The sequence below is a fragment of the Rana temporaria genome, chromosome 13 (genome assembly GCF_905171775.1).
Source record: "Rana temporaria chromosome 13, aRanTem1.1, whole genome shotgun sequence".
Taxonomy (NCBI): domain Eukaryota; kingdom Metazoa; phylum Chordata; class Amphibia; order Anura; family Ranidae; genus Rana; species Rana temporaria.
Window position 1 is genome coordinate 64620437 of NC_053501.1, and position 24879 is coordinate 64645315.

At 42.9% G+C, this 24879-nt stretch overlaps 1 protein-coding gene across 2 annotated transcripts in view; it reads right to left on the reverse strand.

The window, feature by feature from the left end:
* The window catches only part of PRKD1 (protein kinase D1), a 184601-nt gene that overhangs the window by 42812 nt on the left and 116910 nt on the right, over nt 1–24879 (reverse strand). For both annotated transcript variants that reach the window (XM_040333901.1, XM_040333902.1), the window contains exons 4-5: nt 24552–24712; nt 930–1215 (exon numbers count right to left, since the gene is read on the reverse strand). In XM_040333901.1, the coding sequence (XP_040189835.1) occupies nt 930–1215; nt 24552–24712 (447 nt within the window). The remainder of the gene's footprint in view (nt 1–929; nt 1216–24551; nt 24713–24879) is intronic.

The window sequence follows — 24879 nt, forward strand, 5'->3', positions numbered from 1 at the left end:
GCTGGTTCACACCAGAAGCAGTGGGATTGTATTGGACGGCTATTCCGGCGCGGTCTCAACACATAGACAAGGCAAAAAGCCATGTCTTTTACATGCCCAATGCACACTACTACTGGCCATACAGGTATGGCCTTCCACCAAGGTTATGTCACTGATAAGCTGATCCAAAAACCTGCAAAACGGGCCCTAAGGTCTTAATAGACATCTATATCCTAATGTCACTAGCAGAAAACGTAGGCCTACTGGGAGGGGTTATGCTGGTCTTACAGCTTTTATCGCCAGGGTCCAAATCTCCTGAAAGTGTCAGCACAACTCTACTTCTCTGAATACCATTATATGTCCTGTAATGTACAATAAAGAAAAATCATTTCAACAATGTGACAGCCCTAAAATGGCCAAAGTAACCCATAAACGTTTTAGGTGAACTTTAGTTAAAAAAATTACGTAAAGGCTAAACCACCAAGGCCCCTTTCACACTTGTGCGACAAGTTGTACCCCATGATTCCCAATGATAACCATTCATATCTGTGCAACTTCAAGTCGCAGCAGTGTGAAAGGTGCCAAGTGGAATTGTACAGCCCAGATTGTGGCTTAAGTGTAAATTCACCAATGATAACACATGCTCACCTACAATAATCACTAGAGGACAGATGTAGATGTGCTATAAAGTGTACCACTGCCATTATAAGATATACAGGAATCCTCGCTAATATCTAGTTATCCCACCAGAACTCCTGTCTGTGATGGACAGCCTAGTAATGAGTAGAGGGCAAACTGTTGGGGACCAACAATAACATGTGATGTACATATGGAAAGAAAGCATAGTATAATTACATAAACAGGGCTATGGTGACCAATCTTACAATTCTCACATTAGCCCTAAACGTCTATGATGTATATATGAAAATACAAAGCTTTGAAAAACCTACCTCCATTTATTGCAACTTCCCCAAGGCAATTGGGAGGCACTTTAGTTGCACACCGTTTGTGGCAATTGAATTTGCAGTCTTTGCATTGTAGTCCTTGCCGGAAAAGGCCCTTTAACAATTTCTTGCAATACTGGCATACTGTTGGTCGAGTGTATGAGTGGACAACAAAGGTGTGAGGCACTTTGACCTTGGTAAGTAGGATCTTGTCCAACTGTATGGGGCGACCACCGTAGGGTTGGGTACTGGTCCTCTTCTCCCGCATGAAAGGCTCTGATGGTGATTTTTGCTGTGCACGGAATGGGATTTGGTTAAGCTTCGTACATTTTGACATTCACACAAGTAAAAAAAAAAAAAAAACACAAAAAAGTTCAACATGCATCAAGTATACAAAATATAATAGTCAATAGTGTAAAAGCTTTCTTTTCAACCCGTTTGCTATCTCCACACACCTGGTTCAAACTCTATTTGGTAAAAGTCTATCTGTAAAACTGCTAGGTCCTATGTACTTTTGTTTTGACACTGGTATTATGAGAAGCAACCAGAGTTTGCCACAGGTATATTACGAAAAAATAAAATCACAGACGCCCTTAAAGGAGTATACCCGTTTAAACTGTAGAGTTATCTGCTGTGGGCACTCACATATAGGAATACATTGAGAGTTGTAGTAGTGCAAATCATCTACGACATCTATAAGAGGAGAAGACAGGCACACGCCAAACAGAAATGGCAACTTTTTTGTGATACAACATATTTGAGCACGGTTTGAAATAATACAAAAGAAAATGAGTGTAATTGGGCAAGAATACAATGGAAAATCTTTATACAAGACCGACCCTTCTTTTCACAGTGATTGGAATGATCCGAAAATGGTTTGTGTGCCTAAACAGTGGACCGTTATATATATAAAAAAAAATAAAAAAATACAGCAGTCTTGGGGATTTCGAAGATGACAGCCAACTCACATTTTTTAATTAGAGATCTACAGCCCTGTTATCATCAAGAGATCATCTATTAGAGAAATTCTGATGTTAAATTTTGAGCTAACTATACAAGGCAGCGTTTATATTTCTCCATTACTAAACTCACCTTAAATTGAAAAAAATATATATATATATATATGACTTTTTTTAGTTTAATGGAAAATCTTTTTTTTTTTTTTTAAGTACAGGACATAGGATCTTTAGTCTTTAACCATGGGTTATATACCATCAGATAACGGCACTTAAATAACAAAAAAAATAGAAGTCTGCAGGGACATGTTCTATATAACCCCTCCTACTCCCAGTTAGCCTTCGAGAGCAGCTTCTAATACTTCATGCTCAGAATTGACATCAAAGACTGAAAATTCACCTAGTAATATTAAAGAGGAACTCCAGCCATTTGTAGAAAAATACAAAGTCAGCAGCTACAAATACCGTAGCTGCTGAATTTAAAATACATAAGTACTCACCAGCCCAGGGATCCGGCTCACTGTCATCACATGGTCTGCCATCTTGAGTGTGGGAAGCAGACTGTGATTTCCTGGGGGCTCACAGCTGGCTCCCCACTGCGAATGGCCAAGACACACTGAGCTTTCTGAATGGTCCCAGAACCTCCAGAAACCCGTGACGTGTCTAAGGAGGTTGTGGAGAGGGAGAAGGGGGCCCAAATGGTGGGTACCCACATAGAAATTGGTATCAACTTGTTTAAAGAAAAAAAAAAACGAATTTACATTGTCAGTGGGAAGAGCAAAAGCAGCGTCTGATTTTAGGGTTCTGCCTGGACAGAGGTATATCCAACGCGAGGTCTCTATACTCCAATTGGTGATTTGGTTCAATGAACAAATTCTAAGTTTGAGGATCCAAACTGGTCTCTATAGCCTATAATGTCTGTTGGAGGACTGATCCTTTACAAGGATATCATACAGGTAACCCCCAACATCCATCCTCAGAGAGGAGCAGAGTTAGTACCAAGGAAAGCACTGAGGACAGGCCAAACGAAAGGGTGTAAACTGGTAATGCTTGGCGGCCACAACAAAACACAAATAGCGTTGGTGAGGAGGAGGAATGGGAACAGCCAAATACGCATCCTGGATGTACAGCAGGTAAAATAAGCATTGAACATATCACCATTTTTCTAGGTAAATATATTTCTTATGGTGCTTTTGACATTAAATATGTTCACCACGTCGGAAACAACCCATGCAATCCATACATTTGTATGGGCTCAAATTGCACCGCAAAAGGTATTGATTTTAGGTATCTGAGCATTTCCACGAGTACTTGTGCAAATGCTTAGTATCGGTGCAACCCTATTAAAAACCCTAACAGCATTCCTTGTTCAAGACTGGGGCAATGACTCCCTGAGAAAGGAGCGGCTAAACAGCAGCAAGAAGATCGACCTATTTTTGCAGGAAATGCGACAAGTTGGAGAGCATGAAGAAGGGAGGAGGCTGAGTTTAAAACTCCAGGTGTCTAGTCCCTGTAAATTACACTATGGATGCAAACATAGGAGATTTTTGGGGATTAGAAAGTCAAGAAGTCCAAAAAGGCCAACAGGTGTAACCTTACCAGGACAAGTGGGCAGTGGAGTATATAGGGTAGAAGGTAGAAGATGCAAATGATGAACCTCTTCACCGGATCTGAAGCCACAGGCGCTGGCAATGCATATAGTAAAGCAAAATGAAAGGGGATGTCTGGACAGCCGCACTCCAAAAATATTGCCTTTTACTGTACAAATAGGATCACAGGATACATGCCACAGCAAACGGGATACAAGCTGACGCGTTTCACACTAACTTGGTGCTTAATCATAGCTACTGATCTAGTAGCTATGATTAAGCACAGAGTTATAGTGTGAAACGCGTCAGCTTGTATCCCGTTTGCTGTGGCATGTATCCTGTGATCCTATTTTTACAGTAAAAAGCAATATTTTTGGAGTGCGGCTGTCCAGACATCCCCTTTCATTTTGCAAGAAACTGAGGCTAGCTGAGAGGAGGAGGATTTATATAAACGTCTTTGCAACTTCCTCTTTCCCAGTGTTCAATCATCTGAAGGTAGCTGCATATACCCCGTGGACTAGATCCATCCTGTGTCTTGTACAGTACAACTAAGAATAACCGCTCAGTTACTAGTGTCTTCATAGGGGACCATTATTGAATTTGATAACAACTGGAATACTACAGGTGCTCACTCTTGGGCTACTCTATATGAGCACCATTATTGTCCACCTAGGGCTTTGACGAAAAAATAAATAGAGGTGTTCTAGATAAAACTATGAAACAGTAGTACTCCCACACACAACATCCTTAGGCCTAGCTACACAAACTCAAACACCCTTTTTGGGCTCACCACCTATTTTTCAAGAACCAGGCTACTAGATCCTATGTGATCACTAAATTTTATCACAAAAAAAAAACATCTCAGTGGCTTTGATAAGCAGCAGGGGGGGGGGGGGATCTTACTTTGGAAACAAGTTGCATCATTTGTGGACTGTAGGTAAAGTGTGCAAAATACTGTTAAAATGGTCCTTGTGCAGCTACAGTCTGTCCTTATGCATGCATTAAAGCACCCTGCTAACACTCAAATGTGTTTTTTTCTTAGTCAGGTAGATCAGTGGTCCCCAACCTTTTTGGCACCGGGGACCAGCATTGTGGATGAAAATTGTGCCAAGGCCCGATGATGCGGTTTTTCGCGGCCAATATGGCACTTCAATCATCACAACACCATGGTTAATCAGGATGATTGAAGCACATTATTTTTATTATTATATTGTAATATAAAATTAAATAGTTAAACTCACCATAATGCAGAATCTGCCACCAGATGCAGATTGCCAGCCACATGCCACCAGATGCAGAGTGCCAGCCACATGCCACCAGATGCAGAGTGCCAGCCACATGCCACCAGATGCAGAGTGCCAGCCACATGCCACCAGATGCAGAGTGCCAGCCACATGCCACCAAATGCAGATTGCCAGCCACATGCCACCAGATGCAGATTGCCAGTCACATGCTACCAGATGCAGATCCCCCCCCCCCCCCACAGCTTACCTCTCGATCTCCGTGCCCTGGATGTCACAGCCGAGCGCTGCCGCTGTTGTCCGAGTGCTGCCTGGCTTTACTCGCGGGGGGGGGGGGGGGGGGCGGGCTGAACAGCGGTGATGCGGGTAAGCCTGCTTCACCCCTAACTGTGTGGGGCAGAAGTGCGGCGGGGCTGTGTGGGCAGAAGTGCAGTGATGGCGGCGATCTCTCTGCTCGCCCGCCACCGCCGCACCTCAGATAGCGCAGGCTTCGCGGCCCACCAACAAACAGGCTGCGGCCCGGTAGTGGGCCGCGGACCGGGGGTTGGAGACCCCTGAGGTAGATTACATTATTTTTTATAAAATTTACATTTGCACAATTACTACCAATTGGCTAAAAGTTCACCTTAAAGAAAACACTGCTGAGAGAGGCATTGGTGCAAAATCAACCTACTGAACACAATGGATTTTCTAATGTTTGTATTGGAAAATGCAGAAAAATCATGACCATGCATCCGATGTGAAGGAGCCCCTAAAGAAAAAACTTTAAAACCGCTTTATATTTATTTCAGTCTTCATCATCAGTATGCTCCATAAAACCAATGGGAAAATATAAGTTGGCACTTTCTGGGTGGTTCTGCAGGGTGAAGGAGAGGATCCTGCAGCCTTTCAGCCTCGTAAGCCTGATCTGTGGGCTACTTCCAAAGGATTTTGTTCCAGACTGAGCTTTGGCTGGAATTGCTCCAGGAAATGATTGCTAAAACCAGATTACATGATGGAAACTGTAGCTGATGGGGAGCTCAGTGAGAGGTGCCATAACCCATTCACTTCCAGAGAGAAATGATAAAGCCTTTATTAATCAACAACAAGAAAGCGGGAAACTAGAGTTAAAGTGTAAACCATTCCAAGTGAAGTTCCTAACAGCCCATGTCTGAGCTGCTGAGCTTCACATCTGGAGATGTGCTTTCCATCACCTGTTAACTGCCTCTAAAACGGCTGAAGTTCAAAGGGTTAAGAGGAATGTAGCTTAGCCGTCCAGCAAGGTTTCTGGTTCATCAGCCTGCACATAGCAATGACAGCTCAGGATTAAGAGACATTTGTGCAGCCAGGAAACACAAAGAGGATGCGGTGTGGAGATGCGTGAGGTGCGATCGTTAAGTGTGGAGCTCGGCCAGCAGCAGGAACTAGACCTGAGCCAAACTAAACAGCAATGTATGCTGGAACAAGCTTAACCTCCCCTTCTATACACACAAAGCCTCCTGTAATAATCTCAGACTCTCCTCATGCATAAAGCTGGACGCAACTCTGGCTCTGCACATGCAGAACATAATCACTGCATATGTCTGCAAACCTACAAATTCATTAAACTGCAAGTCAATGAATTAAACAACTGCCAGGGACATTCTGTTACAGTGTTTAACCCAATTATACAACAGATACAGTGCATCGTAAAGTATTCACAGCGCTTCACTTTTTCCACATTTTCTTATGTTACAGCCTTATCCCAAAATTAACCACTTGCCCACCGGGTTAATTTTGGCACTTCTCTCCTTCATGTAAACATCACAATTTTTTTGCTAGAAATTTAATCAGAACCCCCAAACATTATATATTTTTTTTTAAGCAGACACCCTAGGGAATAAAATGTCAGTCATTGCAACTTTTTTTCTCGCATGGTATTTGCGCAATAATTTTTCAAACGCCTTTTTTTGGGGAAAAAAAAAGGTTTCATGAATTAAAAAATAACAAAACAGTAAAGTTAGCCCAATTTTTTGTATAATGTGAAAGATTATGTTACGCCGAGTAAATAGATACCAAACATGTCACACTTTAAAATTGCGCACATTCATGAAATGGCGCCAAACTTTGGTACTTAAAAATCTCCATAGGTGACGCTTTAACATTTTTTACAGGTTACTATTTGAGTTTCAGAGTAGGTCTAGTGCTAGAATTGTTGCACACGCTCTAACGCACGCAACAATACCTCACATGTGGGATTTGAACAGTGTTTACATATGTGGGCGGGACCTGCATGCGTGTTCGCTTCTTCGCGCGAGATAACGAGAGGGGCGTTTTGAAAAAAAAAAAAATGTTATTTATTTTTACACTTTAAAAAAAAAAAATTGTTTGATCACTTTTATTACTATTACAAGGAATGTAAACATCCCTTGTAATAGGAATCAGTGTGACAGGTCCTCTTTATGGAGAGATGTGGGGTCAATAAGACTCCACATCTTTCCTCCAGGCTTACAAGCATGAAATCGGTGAAAAAAGAATCACCGATCACATGCCGACAGCTGCGATTGCGGCTTTGTTTACTTCCGGGTACCGGGCGTGACGTCATAACGTCGCGCCTGGTCCTCCGACGGTAATAGAGATGACTGTGACCGTCTGGAGCCGAGCCGAGCCGAGCCGAGCCGAGCCTGGCCGAGTGTACCCGAGTGTACTGCACTCAGTATATGTCGGCGGCGTTCAAACACAGCGCGGGAAGCGAGTATCGGCGTACATCGCGCACCCACGATTTTGCCCTGATTTTAAGGGCAAAAAGGTGCGTGGTGTACGCCGATAAATACGGTATTCACACCTCTTGAAATTTTCATATTTTTGTCATGTTACAACCAAAAAATTTAAATGTAGGTTAGTGGGATTTTATGTAAGAGTAGACCCAAAGAGTAAACACAAAGCAGCACATAATTGTGAAGTGGAAGGAAAATTATAAATGGTTTTCAATTTTTTTTTACAAATTATGTGAAAAGTGTGGTGTGCATTTGTATTTAGCCCCCTTTACTCTGACACCCCAAACAAAAATCTAGCGAAACCAATTGTATTCAAAGTCACCCAATTAGTAAATAGAGTCCACCTGTGTGTAATCTCAGTATAAATACAGCTGTTCTGTGAAGTCCTCTGGTTTGTTAGAGAACCTTAGTGAACAAACAGCATCATAAAGGCCAAGAAATACACCAGACAGGTCAGGGATAAACTTGTGGAGAAGCTTAAGGCAGAGTTAGGTTATAAAAAAAAAATCTCAAGCTTTCAACATCTCATGGAGCACAGTTTAATCCATCATCCGAAATCGGCAAGAGTATGGCACATCCGCAAACCTACCAAGACATGGTCGTCAACCTAAACTGACCAGCTGGGCTAGGAGAGCATTAGATAGAGAAGCAGCCAAGAGGCCCGTGGTAACTCTGAAGGATCTGCAGAGATCCACAGGACAACTATTACTCATGCACTCAACCTACCTGGCCTTTATGGAAGAGTGGCAAGAAGAAAGCCATTGTTGAAAGAAAGTCATAAGTCATCCCATTTGCAGTTTGCACAAAGCCATGTGGGGACACAGCAAACATGTGGTAGAAGGTGCTTTGGTCAAAATTGAACTTAAGCAAAACACTATGTGTGGCAGAAAACTAACTGCACATCACCCTGAACACACCACCCCCACCGTGAAACATGGCGGTGGCAACATCATTTTGTGGGGATGCTTTTCTTCAGCAAGGACAGTGAAGCTGGTCAGAGTTGATGGGAAGATGAATAGAGCCAAATACAGGACAATCTTAGAAGAAAACCTGTTAGAGTCTGCAATAGACGTGAGACTGGGGCGGAGGTTCACCTTCCAGCAGGACAATGACCCTAAACATACAGCCAGAGCTACAATAGGATGGTAAAGATCAAAGCAGACATGTGTTAGAATGGCCCAGTCAAAGTCTAGACTTAAAGGGTCACTAAAGGAATTTTTTTTTTTAGCTAAATAGCTTCCTTTACCTTGCTGCAGTCCTGGTTTCATGTCCTCATTGTTCGTTTTTGCTTTCATGTTGCTGTAAATCCTCTCTGTTTTGGACACTTCCTGGTTGCCTGTTTCCTGATAACCACAGTGCTGGGAGATTTCTCACGGTGGTCACTAATGTGATTATTGTGTGTAAAACGAAACTGGATTGGTGCTGAGGAGTTTTAGACAAAGTATCACTGATCTCTATTGGCTGACTGCCCTCTAGTGGCTCTCTGTACATCAGAGAACCAGCAAACAACAGCAAAAACGAAACTACACTGCAGGTACATTATATGATTGTTTTTTTATCAATTTTTAATAATTTTTAAAAGGAATCAGTTAACTATTATGTCTCTATGCCCTGTAAACAGTCATTTCAGCAAAAAAATTTTTTTCCTTTAGTGACCCTTTAAATCTAATTGAGAATATGTGGCAAGACTTGAAAATTGCTGTTCACAGACACTCTCCAGCCAATCTGACAGAGCTTGAGCTATTTTGCAAAGAAGAATGGGATATAATGTCACTCTCTCTCTTTGTGCATTTGGTAAACAAACTTTTCAGTCCCCTCCCCTTCAAATACTTACCCAAGTTCCATCTCGATCCAGCGTTGTGCTCTCTCTTCACATGCTCAGACACAGCAGTGGGAGCCATTGACTCCTGCTGATGTCAAATCCTGAAAGGAGGGAGAGCAGGGGGCTGGGTCATAGGTCACAGTGTGGCACAAAGCATGCCCAGAAGAGGACACCCATAGCAAGCGGCTAGCTATGGAGGCGCTAAGAGAGAAGGTGGTGAGAGCACCAGCGGGGAACTCCAGAAGAAGTGGTTCGGGGCAGCTCTGTACAAAACCATTGCATATCTTCCCTGCTTGTAGCAGAACGTTTTTGATAAGAGAATGGAATGTTGCTTTGTAAGGTGATGTGCAATATCTGTTAAATTCCACAGTGTAGCAGCGGTTAGACCAAAGTAAGGATATGTGTGATTTATGTCACTGACCTAGAAAGAAATTGGATTCAAGACCGAATTTTGACACACATTATATATATAAAAATCTCAACGATCGCTTGCATTCCTCACATACAGTGAGAGGGAAAAGTATTTGATCCCCTGCTGATTTGAAATGATCAGTCTAAGAAATGATCAGTCTATAATATTAATGGTAGGTTTATTTTAACAGTGAGAGACAGAACATAAAAATCCAGAAAGACGCATTTCAAAAAAAAATTATAAATTGATTTGCATTTTAATGAGTGAAATAAGTATTTAAAAACATCTTACAACATTACTTATTGACAAAACCCTTGTTGGCAATCACAGGGGTCAGATGTTTCTTGTAGTTGGCCACCAGATTTGCACACATCCCAGGAGGGATTTTGTCCCATTCCGCTTTGCAGATCCTCTCCAAGTCATTAAGGTTTCCAGGCTGACGTTTGGTAACTCGAACCTTCAGCTTCCTCTACACATTTTCTAAGGGATTAAGGTCTGGAGACTGTCTAAGCCACTCCAGGACCTTAATGTGCTTCTTCTTGAGCCACTCATTTGATGCCTTTGCCATGGGTTTTGGGTCATTGTCATGTTGGAATACCCATCCACAACCCATTTTCAATACCCTGGCAGAGGGAAGGAGGTTCTCACCCAAGATTTGATGGTACAAGGCCCCACCCATCGTCTCCTTGATGCAGTGAATTTGTCCTGTGCAGAAAAAACATCCCCAAAGCATAATGTGTCCACCTCCATGTTTGACGGTGAGGATTTTGGCACCAAAATTTCTATTCGGTGCACCTGTACCCTCTAGTATCCATGCCAGCAGTGATATGGTCCTCCAGTACAGAGGGCTTTCTATAAAGTTTTAACATCAGTAGAGTATGTACACTACCCAAATGGTGCCCAGGCTTCAGTATAGGTGCATTGACTGATCGATGACCAATCTGCTGTGTATGTGTATTCCTTTAGTGGATGCTGATTACTAAAAGGTTAAGTCCTCTCAGTCGCCTACCCCACAGACATGATAACCTATCAGTGACCTGTCTGCAGAGTATGTGATCTGCTTTGTGGAACAAGTGCATCATGCCAAAAGAATGTGCTGTATGGGCCAAAGAGACTGAGGTTATACAGGATCAGTTGCAAGTCTGACAGAACCTTCAAAAGTAGAATGAAGAAAAGAGCGCCCAATACATAAAGCTGGCTCCATGGCTGTAACACATTTAAAAGTGTGCTCTGCAAAAAAGCCAGCAGGGTATAGGTGTATCAGCGCACTGGTATATTCAGAAGGCATGAAATTACATAAGGGGCTTTTTGGAAAGATGTTTATTGAAGATCAACTTCCACTTTAAAGCGGATCTTCAACCCCTCCCCCTCCATTTGTTTCCCCTTAATCACCTGCCTACCTGCAAAATTCACATACTCACCCACCCAGCAGATCCAGCGCTGCCCCGCTGGGGTCCTCTTGTCTCCTGCCACTGCTTGGTCCCACGCCATCTTGTTTTGTGACATCATTGGGAAGCTGCTGGCTCTTCCGAGTTCAGCCAGTGGACCTCCCAATGATGTGACCCTAGGACAGTCCCCTTCCTCCTTCATGTATAAAGAACTATGCCTCCTGGGATACATGACATGTTTTTTTCCAGGAGGCACAACAAAAACAGTGCATGTCATTTGCTTAAATGAGTGACATGCATCGTGGGGCAGAGCGATTTCATTAAAATAAAATGAACACTACTATTTGTGTAGTGGAGGAGGGAACTTTGTATATGGGGTGAAGATCCGCTTTAAGACTAAAGATCCGGTTTCAAGTGCTGTACAATTAGTAGAATTTTCAGAAGGAAAGGTAAGCATGGCATCTTAAATTATCCTCTCCGTACATTTCCTCTAAATCTGAATTTACAATAAAATCAAAGCTTTGATATTATGGGCATCCGGGACACTCTGGAAAAACCTGCGTTTGTCCTCAGTCACCTCTAGGGATTAAAACTTCATTTATTCCACCTGTTTAGGCATTAAACAATAAGCAAACGTTTCACTTTAACTACTGTTCACCCTCTAATCCCACTAGTCAATTCCCTGTAATTACACGCATCCGCATTTTCAGGATGACCACGCGTTCAAAACAAATCTGTACCTAGACAACGCCAAGTGCAGATTAACTGCAATCACTCAGCTTATCTGTTGTTGCAGGGAAGCCTTGGAGTCCCAAAACCTGAAAGTGCCTGCAGCATGCTACTTCATCTTTTGAAAAAAATAGTAAAGCCAATGAAAACCCTTCGTACATTCCAAATGTGTATCCTCAGCTGTACTGGGGATGGTCCTCACTTCTAACGTCTAGTGGTGGGTCAGGGAGGTTACAGATGCATTTTAAATCTGAAAAATGCAGCCCAGTGTGTTCATGGTGGAAATATCACCCTTTCCCCTTTCTGAGAAAATTGCAACTTTGCCCACACAAGCGAAAACTAAGAAAAGAGTTGGCATGGAATTAAAGTATATGAAAAGCAGCTGTGTGAAATGCATTGCGAATCTGGCTGCAGAAATGGTTAATGTAAAGCAAGGGACTGTAGCATGTTAAAGTGGTTGTAAAGGCAGAAGGTTTTTATCTTCATGCAATCTTTGAATTAAAATAAAAAACTTTCTGCGTGTAGCAGCCCCCCTTCTCTATTCAGCAATGTCCATGAGTGCCTCGGCCGCCCCGGAATGTCCCTCCTGATTGGCTGAGGCACAGCTGTGCGGTCATTGGCTCCCACTGCTGTCAAAGTCAGTTAGCCAATAAGGAGAGAGAGAGGGCAGGGCTGGGGCTCTGTGTCTAAATAGATACAAGGCGCTGTGGCTTGGCACAAGTGTCACCATTGCAAATGTCAATAGGTTATGCTGCCGTGCCAACACTTTAGTGTGACATAACTGACATAAAAATATATATATATATATATATATATATATATATATATATATATATATATATATATATATATATATATATATATATATATATATATATATATATATATATATATATATATATATATACACACATACACAGAGTAACAATGTGCAGAGTGACCACAATAACAGTGGCAATACCATACATGTGCAGGGACTGAAATAAAGTAAAAATAAGCCCAAGTGCAGACAAAGCTATGTCTGATAAGGTAAAGGGGTAGATGAACTACCTCTCCCAAACAATAAATCGGCTGACTGGTGTCTTATAGTTGCTGTGACACCTCTGTGCTCTCAAGCCTCTCACCTTACGGCTGTAAGGGAACAGCATTAACCACTTAAGGACCGCCTCCTGCACATATACGTCGGCAGAATGGCACAGCTGGGCACAGGCACATACCTGTACGTTGCCTTTAAGAGCCCGGCCGTGGGGGGCGCGCACGACCCGGTCCAAAGCTCTGTGACCGCGGACCCGATCGCCGCTGGTGTCCCGCGATCGGTCACAGGAGCTGAAGAACGGGGAGAGGCGAGTGTAGACACACCTTCCCCGTTCTTCTCTGTGGCACCGACACTGATCGTCTGTTCCCTGATATAGGGAGCGACGATCAGTGACGTCACACCTACAGCCACCCCCGCCCTACAGTAAGAATCACTCTCTTAGAGCACACTAAACACCTTAGCGCCACCTAGTGGTTAACCCCTTCACTGTCGTTTTCACAGTAATCAGTGCATTTTTATAGCACTTTTCACTGTGAAAATGATAATGTTCCCAAAAATGTGTCAAAGGTGTCCGATATAATATCGCAGTCAGGAAAAAAAAAAACGCTGATCGCCGATATTACTAGTAAAAAAACAAATGAATAAAAATGCCATAAAACTATCCCCTATTTTGTAAACGCTATAATTTTTGGGCAAATCGATCAATAATTTTTTTTACCAAAAATAAGTAGAATACGTATCGGGCCTAAACTGAGGAAGAAATTTTATTTATTTTTATATATATTTTTTGGGGATATTTATTATAGCAAAAAGTAAAAAATATTCGCTCTATTTTTGTTTATAGCGCAAAAAATAAAAACCGCAGAGGTGATCAAATGCCACTAAAAGAAATCTCTATTTGTGGGAAAAAAAGGAAACCAATTTTGTTTGGGAGCCACATCGCACGACCGCGCAATTGTCAGTTAAATTGACGCAGTGCGGAATCGCAAAAAGGGGCAAGGTCCTTAACCTGCATAATGGTCTTAAGTGGTTAAATAAATTGGTCTCTCTAGGGGTACTTGTATCACCGCCTACCTCCAGGGATCTTTTCAGTGGTGAGCTCGGCCTGTAGACGTCTGTAATCGGAAAAACCTCCTCTGTGATGATCCTGCCCGATATATACCACCATTACGGAGAAGGGGCAGGATCCCCAGGATAATCACAGAGGATGATACATGGACCCCTAGAGAGACCCATTTACTTAAAACTGTTACCTTACAGCAGTAAGGTGAGAGGCTTGAGAGCACTGAGGTTTCACAGCAACTATAAGACACCAGTCACTCGATTTACGGTTTGGAAAAGCTAGTTCATCCTTCACTCTACCTTATCAGACACAGCTTCGTCTCCACTTTGACTTATTTTTAGTTTATATCACTGCACATGTATGGTATTGGCACTTTTATTATGGTCACTTAGCACATTGTTATTGCTTACCTACCCATTGAGAATTTGTTGTTGAACTTATATATTTCTTATGTGCATCATTACATTATTTGGAATCTATTAGTGTACTTTTATAGTTACACATTTATATACATATTGGAATTTTTAATTTGACCACTTGTTTGTTACTTGACAGCCCAACACCATTACTCATGCCCCCATAGGAAGCTGCTTGCTGTAGGGGCCCTCTACAGGAGGGAGGGACCAGGAGCACCAACAAGGAACCTCAGAAGAAGAGGATCTGGGCTGCCCGGTGCAAAACCACTGCACAGAAGAGGTAACAGACTTTACAATCACTTTGAGGTTTTTTGGTTTTTTTTACCATTATATTGCATTAGATGTCATAGATAATCTATGAAGATGTGCACATTGCGAGTTCATTATAAATAATGTTGGCACATCTTCATAGTGCTCTATAGAAAGAAAACATTGCTCACAAAAAAAACTGCACAGGAAATATACAATACAGTTGTGTTTAAAAGTTTGCATACCCTGGTAGAAATCATGACATTTTGGCATCAATATTGAAAACATGTCTGATCATGACAAAAAATTGTTACAGTGCCTTGCAAAAGTATTCATACCCCTTGACATTTTACACATTTTGTTATGTTCCAACCAAAAACGTAAATGTATTTTATTGGGTTTTTATGTGATGGACTAACACAAATTGGCAAATAATTGTGAAGTGGAAGAAAAATTTGAAATGTTTTTTCTCTTTTTTGTTTTACAAATAAATATCTGAAAAGTGTGGCATGCATTGGTTTTCAGTTTCAGAGTGGGGATGGAGTGTTCAGAGTGATGTGCAGTGTTAGTTTTTCACCACACAGCGTTTTGCTTTTAGGCCAAAAAGTAAATTTTTTAGTCTCGTCTGACCAGAGCATCTTCTTCCAGGTGTTGGATGTGTCCCCCACATGGCTTCTCGCAAATGGCTTTCTTTCAACAATGGCTTTTTGCCACTCTTCCACAAAGGCCAGATTTGTGGAGAGCACGACTAATAGTTGTCCTGTGGACAGATTCTCCCACCTGAGCTGTGGATCTCTGCAGCTCCTCCAGAGTTACCATGGGCCTCTTTGCTGCTTCTCTGAATAATGCTCTCCTTGCCCCGGCCTGTCCGTTTGGGTGAACCGCCATGTCTTGGTAAGTTTGCAGTTGTGCCATACTCTTTCCATTTTCAGATGGATTGAACAGTGTTCCATGAGATGTTCAAAGCTTGGGATATTTTTTTATAGGCTAAACTTCTCCACAGCTTTATCTCTGACCTGGTGTGTTCCTTGATCTTCATGATGCGGTTTGTTCACTAAGGTTCTCTAACAAACCTCTGAGGGCTTCACGGAACAGCTGTATTTATACTGAGAATAAATTACAGACAGGTGGACTCTATTTACCAATTACTGTATTTATTGGCGTATAACACTCACTTTTTTACCCTAAAAATAAAGGGTAAACAGTGCCTGCGTGTTATACGCAGGGGGCCGTGTAAAGTTTTTTTCCTGAAACTTCCCTCTTAAAGTTAGGGTGCGTGTTATACGCCGATAAATACGGTAGATGACTTCTGAAGGCAATTGGTTCCACTAGATTTTAGTTAGGGGTATCAGAGTAAAAGGGGGCTGAATACAAATGCACCCCACACTTTTCACATATTTATTTGTAAAAAATTTGGAAAACCAATTATAATTTTCCTTCATTTTCACAATTATGCACTGTCAAAAGGACACTGTGTCCGCCAGACCCGCTGATTGACTCCCGCTGTGTCCAATCACAGTGGGAGTGGGTCTCAGACCCAGACCCGAAACAAGGAAACACAAACAGGTAAGTGATTTGCTCCCAAGGGCCGCCCTGCCGCAGTAAATTTACTTAAGCGGTTAAATAAAATACTTTTTTTTGGCATAAGTCATATTTTCAAAATGAATGCCAACATTTCATGATATCCAACATTTCTTATCAGGGTATGCAAACTATAAAATGTAATTTTGAAGCTGAAGCCTTATCTATTTTATCCTCAATATTTTCTCCTTTCTGCCCTCGTCGACCTGGCAATTCATTTTTTTCTTTTATAAAAAAATAAATAAATTTCACTGCATACCATATTTTAGACCCAGTAATGACAGCACTCCGTGTTTCTCTATGCAATGTAGGCAGATCCTGGCAGGCGGGAGGGTGTTGTACATAGCTTCTTGAAAACATCACAGCACCCTGTCTTCGTATTCTTCAAGGGGTTGAAAAGGTACCATTTTTACCTTAGTGCAGTCCTCCTTCACTTACCTCATCCTTCCATTTTGCTTTTAAATGTCCTTATTTCTTCTGAGAAATCCTCACTTCCTGTTCTTCTGTCTGTAAGACCCCTTTCACACAGTTTAGTGCTAAAAATAGCGGCTAAATAACGCCTGAAAAACTCCTGCCCTGCAGTCTCAGTGTGAAAGCCTGAGGGCTTTCACACTGAGGCGATGCGCTGTGGGGACCGCTCCAAAAGTCCTGCCAGCAGCATCGTTGGAGCACGGTGTGTACCGCTCCTTTCCACTGAAAGCAATGGTAAACCACCGTAATACCGCTCGTAATGCGCCTCTGCAGAGGCGCATTGCGGGCGGTATTAACCGTTTTTCGGTCGTTAGCGGGGGTCAATACCGCACCGCTAGTGGCCGAATACCGCTGCAATTCCGCGGCAACTCAGACGGTATAGCGCCACTAAAAATAGCCACCGCACATCTCGCCCCAGTGTGAAAGGGGCCTGACTCCACACAGTAATGTAAGGCTTTCTCCTTGGTGTGGAGTGTCGTGCTCGCCCACTCCCTTGGACTGCAGGAGAGTTAGAACGCCCACTTACACACAGCTCATTTCTCTATCTGCAACGTAGATATCGTCTTGACTCTGCGGCTCGCCCCCTCCCCCCTCAGGGGAGAGGGCGAGCACGACACTCCACACCAGGGAGAAAGCCTTGCAATACTGTGTGGAGTTACAGACAGAAGAACAGGAAGTGAGGATTTCTCAGAAGAAATAAGGACAATTAAAAGCAAAATGGAAGGATGAGGTAAGTGAAGGAGGACTGCACTAAGGTAAAGGAAGCTATTTAGGAAAAAAAATTTACCTTTACAATCCCTTTAACCCTGATGAAAACAGTTGACTGGTTCTTGGGAGGTGTTAACATACCAAAACGCCATGACTGGTGAGTTTTTTTTTAACATTTGCATGCAGATTGCCCTCGGCTAAACCCATATGTAATACAGAGATCTCAGGATTGTTGACTTCTGTGTGCACAGAGAACAACCTGCTCCACTCACTGACTTGCCGGATATTAATCAATGTACAGAATCGTATCATCACACAGTTCAACCAAACAATACAACCATGCACTGTGCAAAGCACACATTTCTTTCAAACCACATCTGCCTACGGAGTTCTACACATAAAATATTTTAGACTGGACAACATTTATGAAATAAAAGCAAAGGAAACAGGACTTCTGGAACTTGTGCACCAATGAGGCAGACTTGGGTGCCTGGAAGTTACAATGGCAGAGGATTTTATAACGGACGATTAGTGTTTGATATCTACAGTGATAACCAACACTTTGTCCACAACCAACTTTATTTTAAATATGAACATCAGAAACACACATACTCTGAATGATTAGATACAATCATTAAAGGCTGAAGTCCCTTTCACACATACGTTTGTCCGTTTTTCATCCATCGACAAACTGATGACAGTCCATCTGATTTCTCTTTGAAAAAAAAGTGACTGAACTGATGAAACAAATGATCCTCATGTGTGAAAGGGGCCTTATGCTGCAAATCACTACATAATAGAGCTGCACGATTAATCGTTAAAGAAACGGTTTCCATCCCCTCCCCTCACGATCTTAAAACAGCATTTCCTCAATTCAGTGCAGAGGTGTTCTCTGTTCTCTGCTGACAGCTGTCAAAAAAATGAATAAAAAAAAAAAAACACACAACCAGGCAGCATGCCAAGTTTAGAACAACATCTTAGGTGGAGATAAAGAGAAAGGGCCGGATTCAGTAGATACGCCGTTGTAAGTCCGAATGTGCGCCGTCGTATCTATGCGCTCATTCTTAAAATGAGATACGCCTGAATTTTGCCAAGATACGATCGACGCAAGTCTCCTACACCGTCGTATCTTGGGTGCATATTTACGCTGGCCGCAAGGGGCGCTTCCGTTGGTTTACGCGTCGAATATGCAAATGAGCTAGATACGCCGATTCACGAACATACGCCCGTCGCAGTAAGCTACGCCGTTTACGTAAGGCGTTTTTCCGGCATAAAGATAAACCACCAAAAAGATGGCGCAGCCCATGCAAAGGTATGGACTTCGGAAGTGCCGTCGGATTTTACGTCGTTTACGCAAGTTGTGCGTGAATGGGGCTGGGCGTAAGTTAAGTTCACGTCGTACGCATTGAGCCGTCGTATCGTAGGGAGTATTTGCAACATGATTCTGAGCATGCGCACACATGTGCCGTACAAACGGCCCTTCATTTACATGGGGTCACAGTTAATTTAAATGTAGCACGCCCACTACCTGCCTACTTTGAATTAGGCTGGGTTACGCCGGCCCATTTTCGCTACGCCAACGTAACTTACGGAGCAAGTGCTTTGTGAATACTGGCCTTGCCTCACTATGTTACGTAGGCGTAGTGCAAATAGGATGCGCTACACCGGCCAAAAGATACGCCAATCTCTCTGAATCTGGCTAAAACATTGTAACATTTAGTTCTTTTAGATCAAAGGGATGAACTTCAGTCTGTAAAGGAGGTCAGTTTAACAACTTGAAGACTAAACCTTTTTCTGACACTTGTTGCTTACAAGTTAAAATCAGTATTTTTTGCTAGAAAATTACTTGGAACCCCCAAACATTATATATCTTTTTTTTTATCAGAGGCCCGAGAGAATAAAATGGCAGTTGTTGCAATATTTTATGTCACACTGTATATGAGCAGCAGTCTTTCAAATGCAATTTTGGAAAAAGGAAACTTTAATGAATAAAAAAGAAACGAAACAGTAAAGTTAGCCCAATATTTTTTGTATGATGTGAAAGATGTTATGCCGTGAAAATCGGGAGAGAATTGTGATCTTTATTCTAAGCAAAAAATTTAGCCAGAATCATGCAGAATTACATAATAACATTCAAATGGACAAAGGTAAATAACTATTTACTAATAGCTTTTAATTATCAGACCCACACTGATTGTAGTTGCAATGCAAATTCAGAAACTTCAAACAACAATTACAGTGACCCAATAGACACACGCGCACATGACAGACCTCCCCCACACTCCCTAAGCTCTATAGCAGACCTTATGTGAAAGTGCACTAACCAGCTAGATTATGACTCCCATGATGTGGCATCAGACATATGGAAGGATGATGAGCTGGGAAAGAAGATTCAAAGACATCACATACCTCATAGCTGGGACTGACAGGAGACTGACAGAGGAAGAAGGAGGCAGCATCAGAGGGAAAGAAGAAAGCCCAATGTTAAAATAAAAAAGTAAACAAAAAAGAAATAAAAATGAAAAGGCTGGTTAGGTTGACAGACAGAACAGAGGAATGATAGAAAGGACAAGACGATGTATTGATATGACAATGACTGACCAACGTAGGGCATGCACGCAATAGAGAAAACCAACACCAACCTGCCATCTATAAACGCCATTTAAAGGTCTGAATAAATGCCTCAGTGATGTCACTTGTCTGTCACGTGCAAATCCATTTACTGGGACCAAGGACATCACTGTACAATCAAAGCAATCTTTTCAGCTCACTCTTACTATGTAGCCAGTACTAAGAATCACTATTCGAAGACTTGACACGGATGCAGAACGGACCCCCCCTACAACTTCACTATGACTGCAAGCCTCTCTCCAGGAGGTCTGATCACTGCACCATTGTCCCTCCACAAGGTCTGATCACTGCACCATTGTCCCCTCTACAAGGTCTGATCATTGTCCCTCCACGAGGTCTGATCACTGCACCATTGTCCCTCTACAAGGTCTGATCACTGCACCATAGTCCCTCTACAAGGTCTGATCACTGCACCATTGTCCCTCTACGAAGTCTGAAAACTGCACCATTGTCCCTCTACAAGGTCTGATCACTGCACCATTGTCCCTCTACAAGGTCTGATCACTGCACCATTGTCCCTCTACAGGGTCTGATCACTGCACCATTGTCCCCTCTACAAGGTCTGATCACGGCACCATTGTCCCCTCTACAAGGTCTGATCACTGCACCATTGTCCCTCTACAAGGTCTGATCACTGCACCATTGTCCCTCTACAAGGTCTGATCACTGCACCATTGTCCCTCTACAAGGTCTGATCACTGCACCATTGTGCCTCTACAAGGTCTGATCACTGCACCATTGTCCCTCTACAAGGTCTGATCATTGTCCCTCTACAAGGTCTGATATCACTGCACCATTGTCCCTCTACAAGGTCTGATCACTGCACCATTGTCCCTCTACAAGGTCTGATCACTGCACCATTGTGCCTCTACAAGGTCTGATCACTGCACCATTGTCCCTCTACAAGGTCTGATCATTGTCCCTCTACAAGGTCTGATATCACTGCACCATTGTCCCTCTACAAGATCTGATCACTGCACCATTGTCCCTCCACGAGGTCTGATCACGGCACCATTGTCCCTCTACAAGGTCTGATCACGGCACCATTGTGCCTCTCTCCAGGAGGTCCGATCATGGCACCATTGCGTCTCTACAGGGTCTGATCACTGCACCATTGTCCCTCCACAAGGTCTGATCACTGCACCATTGTCCCTCCACAAGGTCTGATCACTGCACCATTGTGCCTCTACGAGGTCTGATCACGGCACCATTGTGCCTCTACGAGGTCTGATCACGGCACCATTGTGCCTCTCTCCAGGAGGTCTGATCACTGCACCATTGTCCCTCCACGAGGTCTAATCACTGCACCATTGTCCCTCTACAAGGTCTGATCACTGCACCATTGTGCCTCTACAAGATCTGATCACGGCACCATTGTCCCCTCTACAAGGTCTGATCACTGCACCATTGTGGCTCTACGAGGTCTAATCACGTGACCAAACTTTGGCTACATACTAAACCATTATTCATGTACTACGTCTGTACATTAGACCATTACCTCTGTACTTTGCCTGCATACTGGACTACTAAAACCATACTATGACTGCACATTGAATCATTTATCCCTGTACTAGGACTATACAACGATCAGCCATAACTATATGACCCCACCCACCTTATATTGAGTAGGCCCCCCTTTTGCCACCAAAACAGATCTGACCCATTGAGGAATGGATGCCACTAGACCTGGAAGGTAAGCTGTGGTATCTGGCGCCAAGCCATCAGTAAAAGATCCTTTTAGTCCTGTAAATTGTGATTTGGGGCCTCCATGGATCAGACTCGTCTTTCCAGCACATCACACAGAGGCTCGATGGGATGGACAGCTGGAAAATTTGGAGGTCAAATCAACATCTCAAATTTGTTGTTGTGTTCCTCAAACCCATCTTAAACCATTTTTGTAGTATGGTCAGCTACAATGTTTAGGTAGGTGGTAAGTGTCAAGTAACATGAATAGCAGAATCCAAGGTCTCTCAGAAGAACGTTGTCCAAAAGCATCACACTGCATCCCCTGGCTTGCTATCCTGTACTGCATCCTGATACCATCTCTTCCCCAGGTAAGCAACGCTTACACCCGACCATCCACATGATGTAAAACAAAATGTAGTTCATCAGACCAGGCCACCTCCTTCCATTGCTCCGTGGTCCAGTTCTGATGCTGCCCATTGTAGGCACTTTTGGCTGCGGACATGGGATAGCGTGGGACCAGCACACCAACTGGTATGCAGATATGCAGCCCCATACACAACAAACTGCAATGCCCATTTTTCCCCGATTTCAGCATATGGACTTCAGGAACAACATGTATACTTGCTGCTTAATATATGCCACTGTTTTTTAGATACCATTTTAACTAAATAATCATTATTCACTTAATCTGTCAGTGGTCAAAGTTATGGCTGATCGGTGTATACTGGACTGCTATGCCTCATACTTGATCTGCACAAAGGGTATTCATCCCTTGACTAGGTCTGACCAACAGGCAATGACGACATACAAGTGCACATTATTAAGCAAATCCCTTAGCAACTGGTGCAAGTTATGTCATAACAAACACTCTATGTGAACTAGCCTTAAAGGGGATGTAAAGGTTTGTTTTTTATTTTCTAAATAGGTTCAAGCTTGTGCATTGTTGGTTCACTTACCTTTTCCTTCGATTTCCCTTCTAAATGTTTTTTTTCTTTGTCTGAATTTCTCACTTCCTGTTTCTCCTCAGTAAGCTGGCCCCCATCATCCGAGCCATTCTGGCTGGGGGTTAGTCAGTGTGCTCACCCCCTCTCTTGGGACTACATCCCTGCGGGGAGACGCTGTGTTCACAGCATTTCCCCGCAGGGATGTAGTGTGCCAAGGGGCGAGAACACTGTCTAACCCCGAGCCAGAACGGCTCGGATGATGGGGGCCAGCTTACTGAGGAGAAACAGGAAGTGAGAAATTCAAACAAAGAAAAAAAAACATTTAGAAGGGAAATCGAAGGAAAAGGTAAGTGAACCAACAATGCACAAGCTTATAGGGAACCTATTTAGAATGTAAAAATGAACCTTTACATCCCCTTTAAAGCGGAGGTTCACCCGTACATAACATTTTTTAGCCTTCGATTCCTGCTCATTTTGTCTAGGGGAATCGGCTAGTTTTTTTTTAATCAAAGCTGTACTTACCGTTTTAGAGATGCATCTTCTCCGCCGCTTCCGGGTATGGGCTGCGGGAGCGGGCGTTCCTATTTTGATTGACAGTCTTCCGAGAGGCTTCCGACGGTCGCATCCATCACGTCACGATTTTCCGAAAGAAGCCGAACGTCGGTGCGCAGGCGCAGTATAGAACCGCACCGACGTTCGGCTTCTTTCGGCTACTCGTGGCGCGATGGATGCGACCGCCAGAAAACTGTCAATCAAGAAGGAACGCCCGCTCCCGAAGACCCATACCCGGAAGCGGCGGAGAAGATCGCTCTCTACAACGGTAAGTAATGCTCGGATTTTAAAACAACTAGCCGATTCCCCTAGACTAAATGAGCATCCATCTACGGGTAAAAAATGTTAGGGTGAACTCCCTCTTTAAGTACTGGCATTTTGAAAACTTAAAGTGGTTGTAAACCTCAGACATATAAAAATGCCAGAGCACTGTCATTGGAGTCTGTTGTTTTGTTCCTCTTTTATCTTTATGAATCACTTCTGACAAAATTTTCCCGACACCAAGATGTAAAAAGGTGACAAGGGAGTAATCCTCCAGCACACAGCCTGTGTTTGACAGCCCCAGCTCTGTTCCTGTGTGAAGGGGGGGGGGGGGGGGAGTATCCCTTACCGCGAATCAGCTCACAGAGCTCTACTTGCTGAGATCTACAGAGTGCAACTTTAGCACCCACCCCCCCCGCATTCTGAAAGCTCAGACAAGGGTTTACTACCACTTTAAAGTGACATTGCAGCTTACCAATTCTTAGGTGTAATGGCTGCATTAGTTTTATTTTTTAATTCCTCCTTAATACCATGCCATTACTTTATATACTATATGCACTTTTGTTTTTTCTTCACATAGTGTATTGGAAATATATTTTTTAAAGCAACAGGAAAATTAAAGGAATTCACACCTCCCTTTATGTTTGTGCCAACCAAAACTGCCAACTTGTGCTGGAAGTGGAAATGGTTCTCTCCAAGGACCATACTAATTATTTAGTAGGTGCAAGCATGGCTGGCAACCATTAGACATCAGACAAGGGAAGCCTCAATCAGTGGTTGTCTTGGTTGATACAGGCAAAATGGAAAGTGAGTGATCACCTTTATATGCTTGAAAACTGTGTAGGGACATGGAGGGTCCCCAGCAAGGTTACCAGCACCAGGAACATCTTGCTACTGCCAATAATGGCAGACTGGAACCTGCCGATTCAGGCAAATGGTGCTCATACCATGAAAGTTGATCACAGCACAAAACCAACATTTCACCAGCATCTGATTCAACAAATGAAATCTGGAGGTAATAAAATTTGGGAGCAGCGAACATTTTCCATTTAGGCATTTTAAACAGTATTCAGAACTGTATAAAATGTGTCAGCGCTGCACATTCTACAACAGGCATGTTTTTACCAGCAAAGTCCAAGCATCTCAGGCCTTACTTACCAGCAGCGGCTCATCCAAGGTGCAGGAGACTGCCTCAGAAGACACAGTGCGTATGCTTGATAACCCGGTCAGCGACACATTTGATAACCGTCGTTTCCGCACCCCAGTGCAGTTGTTTGGTATCTTGAAAGCACATCGTTTGTGATAGTTAAGACCACATCCTACAGGAAAAACAGTATTTTCATTATTAGGTCTAAAAACATGATCTGGGACGCTGTATTAAAATGTCATTCCACAAGTTCTGACAGCTTCCAGACCCAACAAGTTATTGTTTAGTAAAAATACAACAGTTAGTCAGGAGAAAGTAAAAGTAATGCCCCTTTCACAC